The sequence below is a fragment of the Eleutherodactylus coqui genome, chromosome 7, assembly GCF_035609145.1.
Source record: "Eleutherodactylus coqui strain aEleCoq1 chromosome 7, aEleCoq1.hap1, whole genome shotgun sequence".
Lineage (NCBI taxonomy): Eukaryota > Metazoa > Chordata > Amphibia > Anura > Eleutherodactylidae > Eleutherodactylus > Eleutherodactylus coqui.
In genome coordinates this window covers 221,372,095-221,385,080 of record NC_089843.1, presented here as the reverse complement: position 1 = coordinate 221,385,080, position 12,986 = coordinate 221,372,095, and the positions used below count along the sequence as shown (strand labels likewise).

Genomic DNA, 12,986 nt, shown 5'->3' with positions numbered 1-12,986 from the left:
ACAATCTGGTTCAGGGTTGGAGTACCTTGTTGTAACCGGTAAGGATTGGTAGGGCAGTCAGGGAAGACATAGGTTGGTACACAGGTAGATATTAGTTCGTGGTATACAGGAACAGGCGGTAGCGTAGTCAGGGAAGCCAGAGGTTGGTACACAGGTATCGATTTACGGTACAGAGCAGTGGACGGGTAGCATAGTCAGGGAAGCCAGAGCTTGTACACAAGTAGGTATCAGTTTGCCGTATAGAAGAGCTGGCAGATTACGTACTCAGGGAAGCCAGAGGTCGGAACACAGGTAGTAGCAATTGCAGAGGAAGGAGCAGGTGTTGGAGGAGCTTGACTACAGGCTGGGAGCTCAATAATCATGCACTGAGGGAGGGACAGGGACAGGTTTATATAAAGCCTCTAGTCAGTGTAGGGTGGAGCTAATCTGGAGCAAGAAACTGGGCAAGGTTAGTGTTGCGTCCTAAGAACGTGCAACCTCAATAACATAAATCAAAGGCACAACTGTGCAAAGAAAATACAAACTAAATGGGGGAATACTCTCCCTATAATCCCCTATCCCGGGAGGGGACCCTGCCTGCTCAGCAGACCGACCGCGCTGATAAGTGCGAGCCAGCAATCGTGCCTGGGCCTCTGACCAGTCCCTAGCTGGGAGCCCTAGCGCAAAACAAAAAGAGACATTTTTTGACTCGACGGGAGTCCAAAATGTGACTTATTACCAACTGCCCCTCTCCATCTGCTAGCACAGGAGCCAGGGGTGGAGGGTCATTCCCAGGATCGATGAATCTTTTGAGCCGAGATTTGTGGAAAACATTCTTAATTTTCATCGCCCTGGGAATTTCTAACTGGAAGGCCACCGCGTTAATCTTCCTAATTATTTTAAACGGACCAATAAATCGCGGGCCCAGTTTAGCGGCTGGTTGTTTGAGTTTTATATTTCTGGTAGACAACCAAACCAAGTCTCCAACACGGCATTCCGCCCCCTCTGGGCGGTGACTGTTAGCAACTCGCTTTCTCCGCTGAACTGCTTGCCGTAACTCTCTCTGGACCTCGGCCATATTAGGCCCAGAAGAATCCGACTGCCCCAGTGCCGGAGCCGTAGCAACACACTTCTTCAATTTCTGAACCCTCTCAGGATCCATCTTAAAACCCCCTTGGGTATAAGCTTTGAGCGTCAGTCTCTCAGGAGGGGGTATGCGGCTCCTGGGGAACTCGTAATCAGGGAGAAGTTTAATAGCACAATCTCCCTGTCTGTGTGGTGGTAATTTGTCTGCCCCCACTGGGGGGAAGCCCCTCAGAGAGGTCGGTGATGACTTCCGGCAGCTCTTCTGTCTGAGTAGAAGCTATATCAACAGAAACGCAACCGGACAGACAACCAGGACTCCATTCAACAATGTCCCCCTTCTCCCAGTCTACTACCGGGTTGTGTAGACGTAGCCAAGGCAGCCCCAAGACTACTTGCGAAGGGAGGGATTCTATGACATATAATTTTATAATCTCCCTGTGGAACAGCCCAATTTTTAAACGGACGTTAGGCACACAAAACCTCAGACTTCTCTGCGATAGTGGAGCAGCATCAATGGCGGATACGGGAATGGGAAACTTCAGAGCCTTCATCTCTAAGCCTAAACGTCTGACCGTCTCCCGATGTATTAAATTAATACTAGCTCCACAATCCAGAAGGACTGTTGCGTCCTAAGAACGTGCAACCTCAATAACATAAATCAAAGGCACAACTGTGCAAAGAAAATACAAACTAAATGGGGGAATACCCTCCCTATAATCCCCTATCCCGGGAGGGGACCCTGCCTGCTCAGCAGACCGACCGCGCTGATAAGTGCGAGCCTGCAATCGTGCCTGGGCCTCTGACCAGTCCCTAGCTGGAAGCCCTAGCGCAAAACAAAAAGAGAAACAAAACTAAACCAAACAGTAAAGAACTTAGCTTATCCAGCAGAGCTTCCACCACACTGTGTTGCTCCGTCGCTGTCCAACATAGAACTGAAGTGAATCATTGACCAGCACAGGAGTAACAGTTAGCACTGCTTAAATAGGAGCAGAGCTACTTAGCACCAGGTGCCGACTGACATTAATCTTGCAACCACCACACCTCTCAGCTCCAGGAGAGGTAGGAATGCTGCTTAACCCTGGTCTGGCCTGAAAGCAAGGTGGAAACCTCAGAACAGCTGCAACAGTTAGGCAGGGGAGCTGTCCAGTAAAGTGAATAGCGCAGTAGGGAGAGACGTTGCCTGGAGCACAGCAGTTCCCAGGTTTGAACCCTGACAGTCACTTTTTAATGATTTCAATATGTAACTGGTGTTTTCAAGGGTTTATTGGGTTTGGGCCACTGATCTAACACCGCCAACACAGAGGGTGATGCCCTGCATCAAATATAGTGGGATTAAGCCTTGCCCAACATGATTCTAGGCATCAAAGTTGTCAGACATTTTAGTGCAGATTTTGACGGGGATATGCTGCACATTTCAGCCTTTGAATTGAAGGGGCAAGGCCTGCTGTTCATCTATATCAAAGTTCACACCAATGATGCAGATTTTGAGATGGTATTTGGGGCAAATTTTCCACTGCAGAAAATCCGTCCCAAATCTGCTGCAGATGAAAGTCATTGCAACCACAGCAAAACTGCACTGTCTGAATATACCCTTAAAGGGATACGCTGGTTAAAAATTGGCCATCATATTTGAGTTTTTAGTGTTTACTGTTATTGCATATTTTCCTATTACATCATCAGATGGCTATCTTGACACAATTTTTTAAGGCCAGTAATTATATCAGTGGAGAGAAGCACATGACTGCGCTCCTCCCACAGTGGTCAACATTTAACAAAGCCCCACCAGTCAAGCAAGTTACTCATCCTGTAGTTAGGGAAGAACGTGTTTTTGTGGGACAAGCCCTTTAAGTTGTTTCATTCTCACTCAGTTGCTTCATAAATGCAATTTGCAATATATTATGAATGGATTAATACAGAAGCAAACCCACTATAGGTTTTCTTTTTGAGAAATAATATTCACTAGCAGTAAAAAAAAATAAAAAATACCGCCCAGAGTATCACGTAGTACCTTCTTATAATCATTTGTTTATGGCTGTATTTGAAAGTAAATACACCTGGTCCAAACACAAAAGGAAGAATAAAAATCCAGCCTTGGATAAAGGGAACATGAACAAACAGTCTCATTGTCACATGGCAAGGAGACTATAATGGGCCTCACATTATCTGCTCAGGTGGATTCTAATGACTAGGAAACTCAATTCACTGTAAAAACATAAGACCTCCACATTTCTGACCAGAACCATCAGTCACTGCCACAGCTGGATATGAACCGCTACATACAGTTTACAAGTAATCACCAGAAGAAATGGCTGTAGATCAGCCCATACAGCCAACTTAAATTGGTTTGGAAGACGGTGGGGTTGCTAATGGAGTTAAAGTGGGGAGCCTTTTTCCTGCTCTGAAGACAGCTGAGATGGGGCAGTATGGTGGATCAGTAGTTAGCACTGTTGCCTTGCAATGTCTGCATGGCGTTAGTGTGTTCTCTCTGTTTGCATGGGATTACTTCAGGTATCCTGGTTTCCTCCTGCATAATATAGATTGTGAGCTCCGTGGAAATAGAACCTGATGCAAGTGATGGTAATCTGTGTACAACATTGTGGAACACTGTATATGCTATATAGACCAATAACAGACACAGCAAATCTAACAGATTTTTAGCAGCATACTATCCAATTGGTGTTCGGAGGACATCTTGTGCTAGAATACAATATCACCATCCACAGTTTTAACCCTTACAGGTTGTAAAAGCCTGCGGCAAGGTCCTCTCTCCAGTGTGCCACTTAGACACTCCTTTAGTTTACATTGATTGTAGTTGTTCTGTGTGTTATGTTTGCACTTAAAGGGCCACTGCGAGGACCTGTGAGCCCTATAAACTACATTATGGGGCTCAAAGGTGAGGGGACAGGAGGTCGTGGCAGCTGCTTTTTATATACAGCGGGTCCTCCGTTCTAGCACTGTGCCCCACAAGAACTCAGTGCATGCACACAGCATGGCTTCTCAGACGGCTGTGCGCACACTCTGCCATAGAGATCAATGAGAGAGCGCAGACCCAGCCTTATGAAGAGAGTCACAGTTTGTGTGCACACAGATTACTCGAGGGCACACAGAACGGGGGGACACTGCAGGTTCATAAAGAAGCAACCTGGACACCCCGTAACATAGGCTCAAAGGTGAGGATAGATGCCCTTTAAACCCTATTCATAGCTTTACAATCATATTAGTCTAGAACATTTCACGCTAATGTTCTGAGGCGATGCTATATTAAATACATCTAATTGTAATTCTTAGTATAATTATTGTAACTTCTACTGTGAGGGAATCTTATGTGTGTTAGAAAAATGACAATTCTGTAGTATCACATTATTTACTGTGACAGGCTGCAATAGAAGGTGGAACAGGACCCAGATGTTACAACCTCCATCATACAGACTGATGAAGAACACATCTTGGTTGAATTTGGACTCAACATGTTTGTGCAAAATCGACCCATGAGGAGTTACGGCACATCAGAGCCAGGGACAATTCAACATAAACCGCCTGGCTAGGCATGTACAGGCAACAGCTAATCTGTCCGCTACTTTAGGAGGAAAACCTCACCAGAGACCGGTAGCTGCAGCGTATCAGCAATACCTCAATGACTTTATTGAATCAGCCCTTGGAGTGTTTCGTAAGATGCAATTTCAGCACAACTGTGCCTCAATGCACCAGCCAAAATGCATTCAAGACTAGCTAAAGAGCAGGTCTTGTCATCACATGCCATGGGCGAAAGTGTGTGCCCGTTCGTTCACCAGATCACATGACACTTGAATTTTTCATTTGGGGAAGCAGATAGTTCATGCCACCACCATAAGAACGTCATCACCGTGTCAAAGAACAATGTGCACCGTCGGACAATTGCTGCTGAGCGCATCCGTCACATACAGCTTTGCCGTGCATTAAAAAGAGGACATGTTGAGAACTTGTTGATGTAAGCTATTTGCTCTTAAATCATGCGGTTACAGATAAAAATGGATTTTACGCTTAAAATTTGTTTTCACCATGCTTTTCATACGTAACGGTTCCTAGCATCACACATCAGCAATGCAGTGAAGCCTACCTTACTATTGGCCTGTCACAACATTAACTGGGACCCCATTGACGTCAATGAAAGCACAAGTTTGCTTAGCTACACTGCGATCTTTCATTGTGTGGCCAAAGTTGCCATTGATACCCCTGATTTATTACAAAAAAAACCCAATATCTTCAGAAATAAGAGGATAACGACTTGGTATCATTAGAATATTTTACCAGCATGCCCAAATATATGCAACAAAAAAAAAACCCTATGAAAGTTGGTTTAAAATGTGGCAAAGACACCATTTACAACAGCCAAAGAACTTCAGACTGAGCTGGCGACAGCCGGGAGTGATGGCTTCAACCTGTACCATATGCTGAACACAGGACAAAACAAGGCTTTATGGGCAAAGGCCAAGGGGAACGCCATTGCTTAAAGCAAGGCACGAAATAGAATGGCTAAAAGTAACAGAGAACCCACAATCCTTCTGAGGAAATGTTCTATGGACAGATGAAGCCAAACTAGAGCTATTTGGCAATGCATACCAGCGTTAGGTTTATAGAAAAGAGTATGAAGACTATAATTAAGTCTCAATTGAACATCTTCAGAAAGAGCTAAAAATCTGTTATTGAGAAAAGGAACCCTGCAAACATTCAAAAGCTTGATAGAACTACAGCGGAAGAAACTACCAGAAAACAAGTACAAAAAGTTCACTGATGGCTACAAATATCCTTTGGAGGCTGTCATTGCCAAAAGTCATGAAACCAAGGATTAGGCCTCATTCAGATGGCCGTATGGTGACTTTCACCCAAGAATCTTGGTCGTCATATTGCATGTCCTATTCTAATCTATGAATATGGTCGTGAGTGGGACATTCAGTGATCATCTACCCTCCGCCTCTGCAATACGGATTTCCATGCTTGGTTGCAACTCCAGACTCCTCACACGCATGTGCCCTCTCCCACTCTTCCCGCCATCCCTCCAAACCAATCCTGCTCCCCGTACTTAGCATAATTAAGGCAGACCCCAAACCTTCATTGGCAAGAAGTCTCGTTTGCCTCGTCTTGTGGGTTGTCACATTCCTTCTCTTTCTTAGATAACGGCTCAGTCATTTGGGATGATTTAGTGATCCTGCACTGAGCAGGGTGTTGGACCCGATGACCCCGGAGGACATTCTAACTCTACCATTCTATGATTTCACTTTGTAGTGAAGATTTCATGAAGCCTGAGTCTTTATTAATATATTTATTAGAAGGGCTGTTTTTAGTATTTTTGGTAAATCACTCCTGTTTGCTTGTTGTTTGAAATCTTTATGAATTAAAATGGTTGATTTCTCCACAGTATGACCGTGACCCCGTGGATTCCCTATTTACTCTACATGTTTTGTTGTGTAAATTAATTTTTCAAATTATACTTCTCCAAATAAGGATCCTTACATAAATGCACTCCTTTATACCATATACATCCAATTATGTGTGATTTCACTACTAATATACCACAAGTAACATTTTTTTCATCCATGAGAATGAACATTTATCCAATGGATCAAGATATTTTTCGGTACTTGTAGGTTATTGGTCACCACTTTTTGGAGTCAACCCATTCAACGCTATCTTGCAAGCTACTGCCGCGTTTATGGCGCCTGAATAATATTATAAATATTTAGCTTTTGAAGAAAAAAAAACTGTTTTGATTGCATTTCTGAGACTGGATTTCATGTGATAAACACAGAAACTGGTAGGCCGCCTGCAGGCGAGCAGATCGGAAATGGCGGCGAGGATTCTCGCCGCGGGACCCGACCCCAGCAGGGAGGAGCGCGTACTCACCCGCGCCTGGCGGCCTCGGCTCTTTCATGTGCCGGCTGCCGGGCGAGTGACGTTTCTGTGCAAGGCTCTGCGAGCCCCGCACAGAAATAGGACATGCCGCTTTGTCGTTTGTTTGCCACACGACATTTCGCGCGGCCAAACCGCGGCCGTCTGCATAGGAGTGCGTATTGTAATGCACTCCTATGCAGGCTTTCAGTGGTGGAAATCCCGCAGAAAATCCCGCCGCAGGATTTCCGTCCGTGTGCAGGCGGCCGTACATAGATAGAACAAAGTCAGGAATTCATGGGACCAAAACAATGGGCGGGAAGCGTAGACAACTCTTTACGGGCCGAGGCCAGAACAGGCTAGATGTGTATAGAACTCAAGCCAGGTTGGTACCAAATGGAACAGCAACACAATTTTCACTTTACTCCAACCCACCCCTAGCGTAGACAACTCTTTACGGGCCGAGGCCAGAACAGGCTAGATGTGTATAGAACTCAAGCCAGGTTGGTACCAAATGGAACAGCAACACAATTTTCACTTTACCCCAACCCACACCTATGTGATGTAGCCTTGCCCTTACTCTCAAATGTTTTATACTTAAGACTCACATGATCGTATTGCATGTGTCCTACACAGTGCCAAACTCATATGGACGTTCAAGTGTGTCTCTCGCACAACGCGTATAAATGCGAGCGCTAAAAAGATTGTGGCATGCAGTATTTTCAGCACATTTCACGTGCACATACATGCCAAGATGGGGTATGGGGATTGTTGGCACGCAGCAAGTACGCATGTCAAGATGTGCGCAGCGTCCAGCAGAATATGCCAGAGTGAGAGCCCTTACACGAATTGAACATTCTTTCCCTTTCTTCAAGATAGAAAAATATGTTATTGGTCATGTTCACAGGATAGGGGAAAAGGTGGTGATCGGTGCAGGTTTCACTAGAAGACTCCTTCCAATCTCGAGAACAGGGGTCCCCTGTCCTCACTGCTGGATTAGGGCACACACACCTTCCACACACTGTGAGGAGCCTGAATGAAGTGCTGGTCGCGCAAGCTTACTAACACTCCATTAATTTTCAATGGGACTGTGTAAATATCTGAGCGGTAAGGGCTAGGGTATTTCAGTCAGCCCCATTGAAATAAATGGTGTGTCAACGGCTCATGCTCGGCTAGCGCTCCACTCATTCTGAGGTCATTGCAGGGGGAGAAGCAACCCCTGCAGTGACAGAGGGAGACACAGGACCCCCGTTCTTGAGATCTGTGGAGGTCTTAACTGTGAGACCTCCACCACTAAGCGGGTTAGTCTCTATCCTACGGATAGGGCATAATTTGTAATCTTGGTACCCCCTTTAAACTTTACATTCCTACATTGCCAATTACCTCTTACGTCAATATAGGAGGGTGGACTTGCCTATATCCAATGTTCTTACCTCACCCTTTTTTGCAGCAAGCAAAAGTGTACATAATCCTCGTTAAACCACTTTTTTACCCTTTACCGATATTCATACCATCGAAATGTAAAAAAAGCTCTTTTAATTTGAAGAACATTTTAGCCTAATTAAAAAATGTCTATCCTGTTATCCCGTAATTAATTGTATTTCCTTCAGGGGCCTTATTTCAATTCCGCTGATCATTACGTCTCCCATTAGCCTCTCATTCCCTTATCTTCCAAACCAAACCATACTTTTTCCTCCAGCAAAAACTAAGATTTGGATGGTTTCTTAACGCAAGATCCCAATATATCATGATGAATGATGTCACAATCCTCTCTGCCGAGGGCAGGGGATTCATTCAGCAATTCTCACCTGCTTGGATTTTCTGTCATGTCCATATTTGTAACAAATCCCAAACCCTACAGTGGAATAGGCTGTATTTACACAGGGCAGAGATCGTGTGCGTTTTGTGCGCCTTGCGATGGGTGTATCTACACGGGCAATCTCTCACAGCGATACTGCAAGATTGAAAAATTGCAGCATGTTCTATTTTTCTGCGATTTGGCACCCATTACTTCCTATGTGCGAGTTAAATATAGGAGTGAATTTCACGTCTAGTGATGCGATTTTGTATGCGAGGTCGAAATCGCAATCTTACAGGCACGACATTGGCTGGAGTTTTTTGGACCGATATTGCAAATTTGTAAAATTTTACATTTGGGAGGGTGACTTCCTGATCTTTTTTTACCCCTCACAAACCTTCTTAGGTACCCTTGTTCTAAAATTTTTCCAAACTTTAAAAATGTCATGGTGCAGATTTAAGAACTCCTGGCCGTTGTCCATAGAAACCAACCGCAACGTGGCTCTCTTTTGTAAAGCTGTTCTGTGATGGATATGGAGAACATTTTTTTCCATTTGAACAGCTCTCATATATCGGCCCCGGTGTTCTTGGGTTTTCACATTTCTATGCCTCACTAGAAAGGGGACTATCTGAATAGGACGATCATCTTCATAGCCTGATAAGCCAACACCTGGCATTCATGGATAAAGGAGATTTGGACCATTTTTTAAATTCCGGAACAGAGCAGTGGGGGAGCGGGGGGGGGGGGGGGGGGGGGTGAGAGGGATTTCCCCTCCGTTCCTTCCAGCTCTCCCCGCCAGCACCCGTAGTTTGCCTTATCGAGTGTGCTCGCTCATCTCTAGTAGATTCCCATTTTAGGTTTTATTCTTTAATATTTTAATTTCGCCTTTTGGCATTTGCATATTTCCTTTTACTCCAAGAATTGTCTTAGAGTGAAAGCTGTCAGAACAGCCAGCAGTGGCCCTGTATGTCGTAGGATTGGCCTCCCATCCCACTCCATACCAACCTTGACGCCGGCGGGCATACATGTACACCTGGGTAATATAGGCACGGCTTCACATTCATAAGGTTTAGAACTGGATAAACCTCATTATAAAATGTTCTCTTCGTTTTCCATCTACTTCTGAGTGAACATTGACAACGGTAACGAAGGGGATTTAACTACCGGAAGAGAAGGTTCCTATATAAGCATACAAGGCATGTCGGTACTGTAGGGGACTGTGGAACTCTCTGCCAGATGTAGAGAGGTCTGGATTCCTTTCTTCAAAACAATAATATATGTACCAGTTCTCTGGAGATGAGCGGTTGATCCAATACCCTAGAAAATAAGACAGCACCAATCACTTGGAAGATTTATTGGATGCAGTCACAGGAGTGGGAATAGACTACAGAAATACTACAAAAATGCCATATCCTGGCCATTAACCACTTAGTGACCATGCTTTTTTCTGTTTTTCCATCCCCCCCCCCCCCTACTTTTAAAAAAACTGTAACTCCATTATTTATCCATCGACATCGCTGTATGAGGGCTTGTTTTTTGCGGGGCGAGTTGTATTTTCCTGTGGTACTAGTTAATGTCTCATATAATGGACTGAAAATGTAAAAAAAAACTTCTAAGTAGAGAGAAATGGGGAAAAAAATGAAATTTTGCCATCTCTTGTTTCTACGGCGCACAAACTGCAACAAAAATGACCTGATACTTTATTCTATGGGTCGTTACGATTACTGCGGTCCCCAACTTGTATTTTTTTTCAAAGACAGTTGATTTTTTTAAAATAATTTTCTGCTGCCATCTTCTGAGCACAATAACTATTTTTCCAGCAACATGCTTGGGCGAGGAGTCTTTTTTTGCGGGATGTCCTGTAGTTTGGTTTGGTATCATTTTGGAATATATATGATTTTTTGATTGCTTTTATTGCACACATCCACAGGGAAGACAATGAAGACACGGACGGGTAAGTAGAAGCCCTGCAGCGTCCACGGGCAGGGTCGGATTCCGCTGTGGGCTCCCGCATGCGAAATCCGAAGCGCGTGTGGAATCCGATCCGCCTGTGGACATGAGGCCTTAGTGGTTATTCACATGTGGCAGATTTGTTGCAGGAATTTCAGCAAAAATCCATTCTATTCGTGTGAATGAAGTTGTTTTGGCAGAAAGCACATTAATCTCTGCAACATTTTGCATATGAATTGAGGCTTAGGCCACTTTCAGACATATTACAGGAGATTTGTTGCGTCCGTATTAAGGACGAGTGCCCCGGCCCAATCTTGAGTCTACTGCCCTGTAGTCACAGCATCATAGGGAGCTGTGATACTGTATGTTCAGGTGAGTAGACCCACAGTCGGGCTGGGACTCATCTGTAACACAGACTCAAAAAAGCTTGTGTGAAAGTGGGCCGAGACTTTCTGTAGTCCTACTGATTGATTTTACCTATTGAGCTAAAACTGCAGTTTAAAGAGACACACAGTTGTAGGCCATCTTGTAGGATGCAGCTGTCAAATCAATCGTTGGAATCAAATCAGTGTAGCTAGAGAAAGTATTAATATATGCCTAGCCTAACACAAATACCATGTTTCCCCAAAAATAAGACACTTCGGAGGATGTCTAATATTACTCACCTACTGCCGGCGTTCCGGTCTGGGTCAGCTAATGAAAGCCGGCGCTCGATTAACCAATCACAGCCATTCAATGACATAATTGAATGGCTGTGATTGGTTAATCCAGCGCCAGCTTTCATTGGCTGACGCAGCGCTGAATTAACCAATTCAGAGCATTAGCTTCCTGAAGGCGAGGCATTCAAGCCTTGCTTTCAGGAAGAACTGCTCTCTCGGCTTGAAGAACATGGCAGCCTGCAGCAGCGACGGAGAAAAAGCACAAGGACCGGAACATCAGTGGTAGGTGATGTTTTTTGTTTTTTTCTTTTTTTTAACATGTAGCCTAGCTAGGGCTTATTTTCAGGCGGGGGGCTTATATTTCAAGCCTCACTCAAAAAAAAAAAAAAAAAAATCAGGGGAGGTCTTACTATTGGGGAAACACAGTATAATATTAACTGAGCCTACAGCATTTAAATTTAACAGAAGAGTGGATGGTTGTTTTTGTATACACTTGTAACCCGTAAAGGAGTTGCCTCATCAAGCCACCCAGAGTCCATATCCCCTATTAGTGCTGCTCCAATTCCAGCAATAAGGAGCATCCTTGCATTACAAGAATGGTCATTCAATTAAATGACCTCCATGCAATACTGCAGAGCAAATAGTTGGTGAAACCTCCGCTGTATGTTGGGGTACCAGAAGCTGGACCCATCAACTCATCGGCCCAGAGGCCGCCATCTGAAACGGAGTTGTCTGTGATGAGACGCTCCTTCAGCTGCAACAAAATACCAAAAGATTACATCTCGTTTCATGTGGAAGAACTAGAGAAACTTTTACAATATCAAATTAAACAAACATCGTATTCATTCAGAGCAAATCGTCTTCTTAAAGCACCAATTACAATTGGCTTCGAGAGACAAAGACATTCTGTATCACATGATTACTATTTTGGAGGACCATGTGGGGTTCACTCTTTATGAGCAAGTCTTAAATAAGGTGATCAGTCAGGCATTTCCTGGCAGTTGGATCTAACCAATATGGTAGTAAATTGTACTCTCACGTAAAGGAGAGAAAGTCATCTTGAGTCCGTGTTCTTTGCAGAGTACAACTCCACTCCGAGCGTCGTCTTTCCGAGACCACTAACAGGACAAACGTATTTCAGCTTAGAAAAACAGCCGTGTGTTATCAAAGGATCTGTTCAGAACCGGATGAGGAGATATCTAAGAGCCTCCAGGCGGCATAAGGGTTAAGTTCATCTTGATCCCGACACAGAGCCCATACATACAGCATGCGTAAAACTTTATCCTGCCCGGAAGGGAAGAGAGAGAAGAAAACTAGTTAGGGAAACTATTGCCCAGGGCTTGTCCGTAGTGGTAATCATCATCTAATAATGCAGCGAGCTCAGAGGTCCAGAGCCGATGAGCACACAACCTCTAGCGCTCTACACCCCACCACTACCCAATTCAGGATACAATCATGTTTTGGTCACCTTTTCCATTTTTCAGTGCGCTTTACTGGTCAAAATCTCAGCGTGTTGTAATGTTATGAAATAGATCGATCAAAGAAATACTAATATATGTGTGTGTATAGATAGATAGATATTAGACATATTACACACACACACGTATGTATGTATGTGTATATATATGATTGGTGACCAAGGCACCTAA

General features: G+C 44.3%; 1 protein-coding gene across 1 annotated transcript in view; it reads right to left on the bottom strand.

Moving 5' to 3' along the window:
• Positions 1-10,067: 10,067 nt before the first annotated feature.
• TIMM44 (translocase of inner mitochondrial membrane 44) overlaps positions 10,068-12,986 on the bottom strand; it is a 42,693-nt gene continuing 39,774 nt past the window's right edge. Inside the window, exon 13 of the mRNA XM_066574455.1 lies at positions 10,068-12,621. Within this exon, the coding sequence (XP_066430552.1) occupies positions 12,502-12,621 (120 nt within the window). The 3' untranslated portion in view covers positions 10,068-12,501. The remainder of the gene's footprint in view (positions 12,622-12,986) is intronic.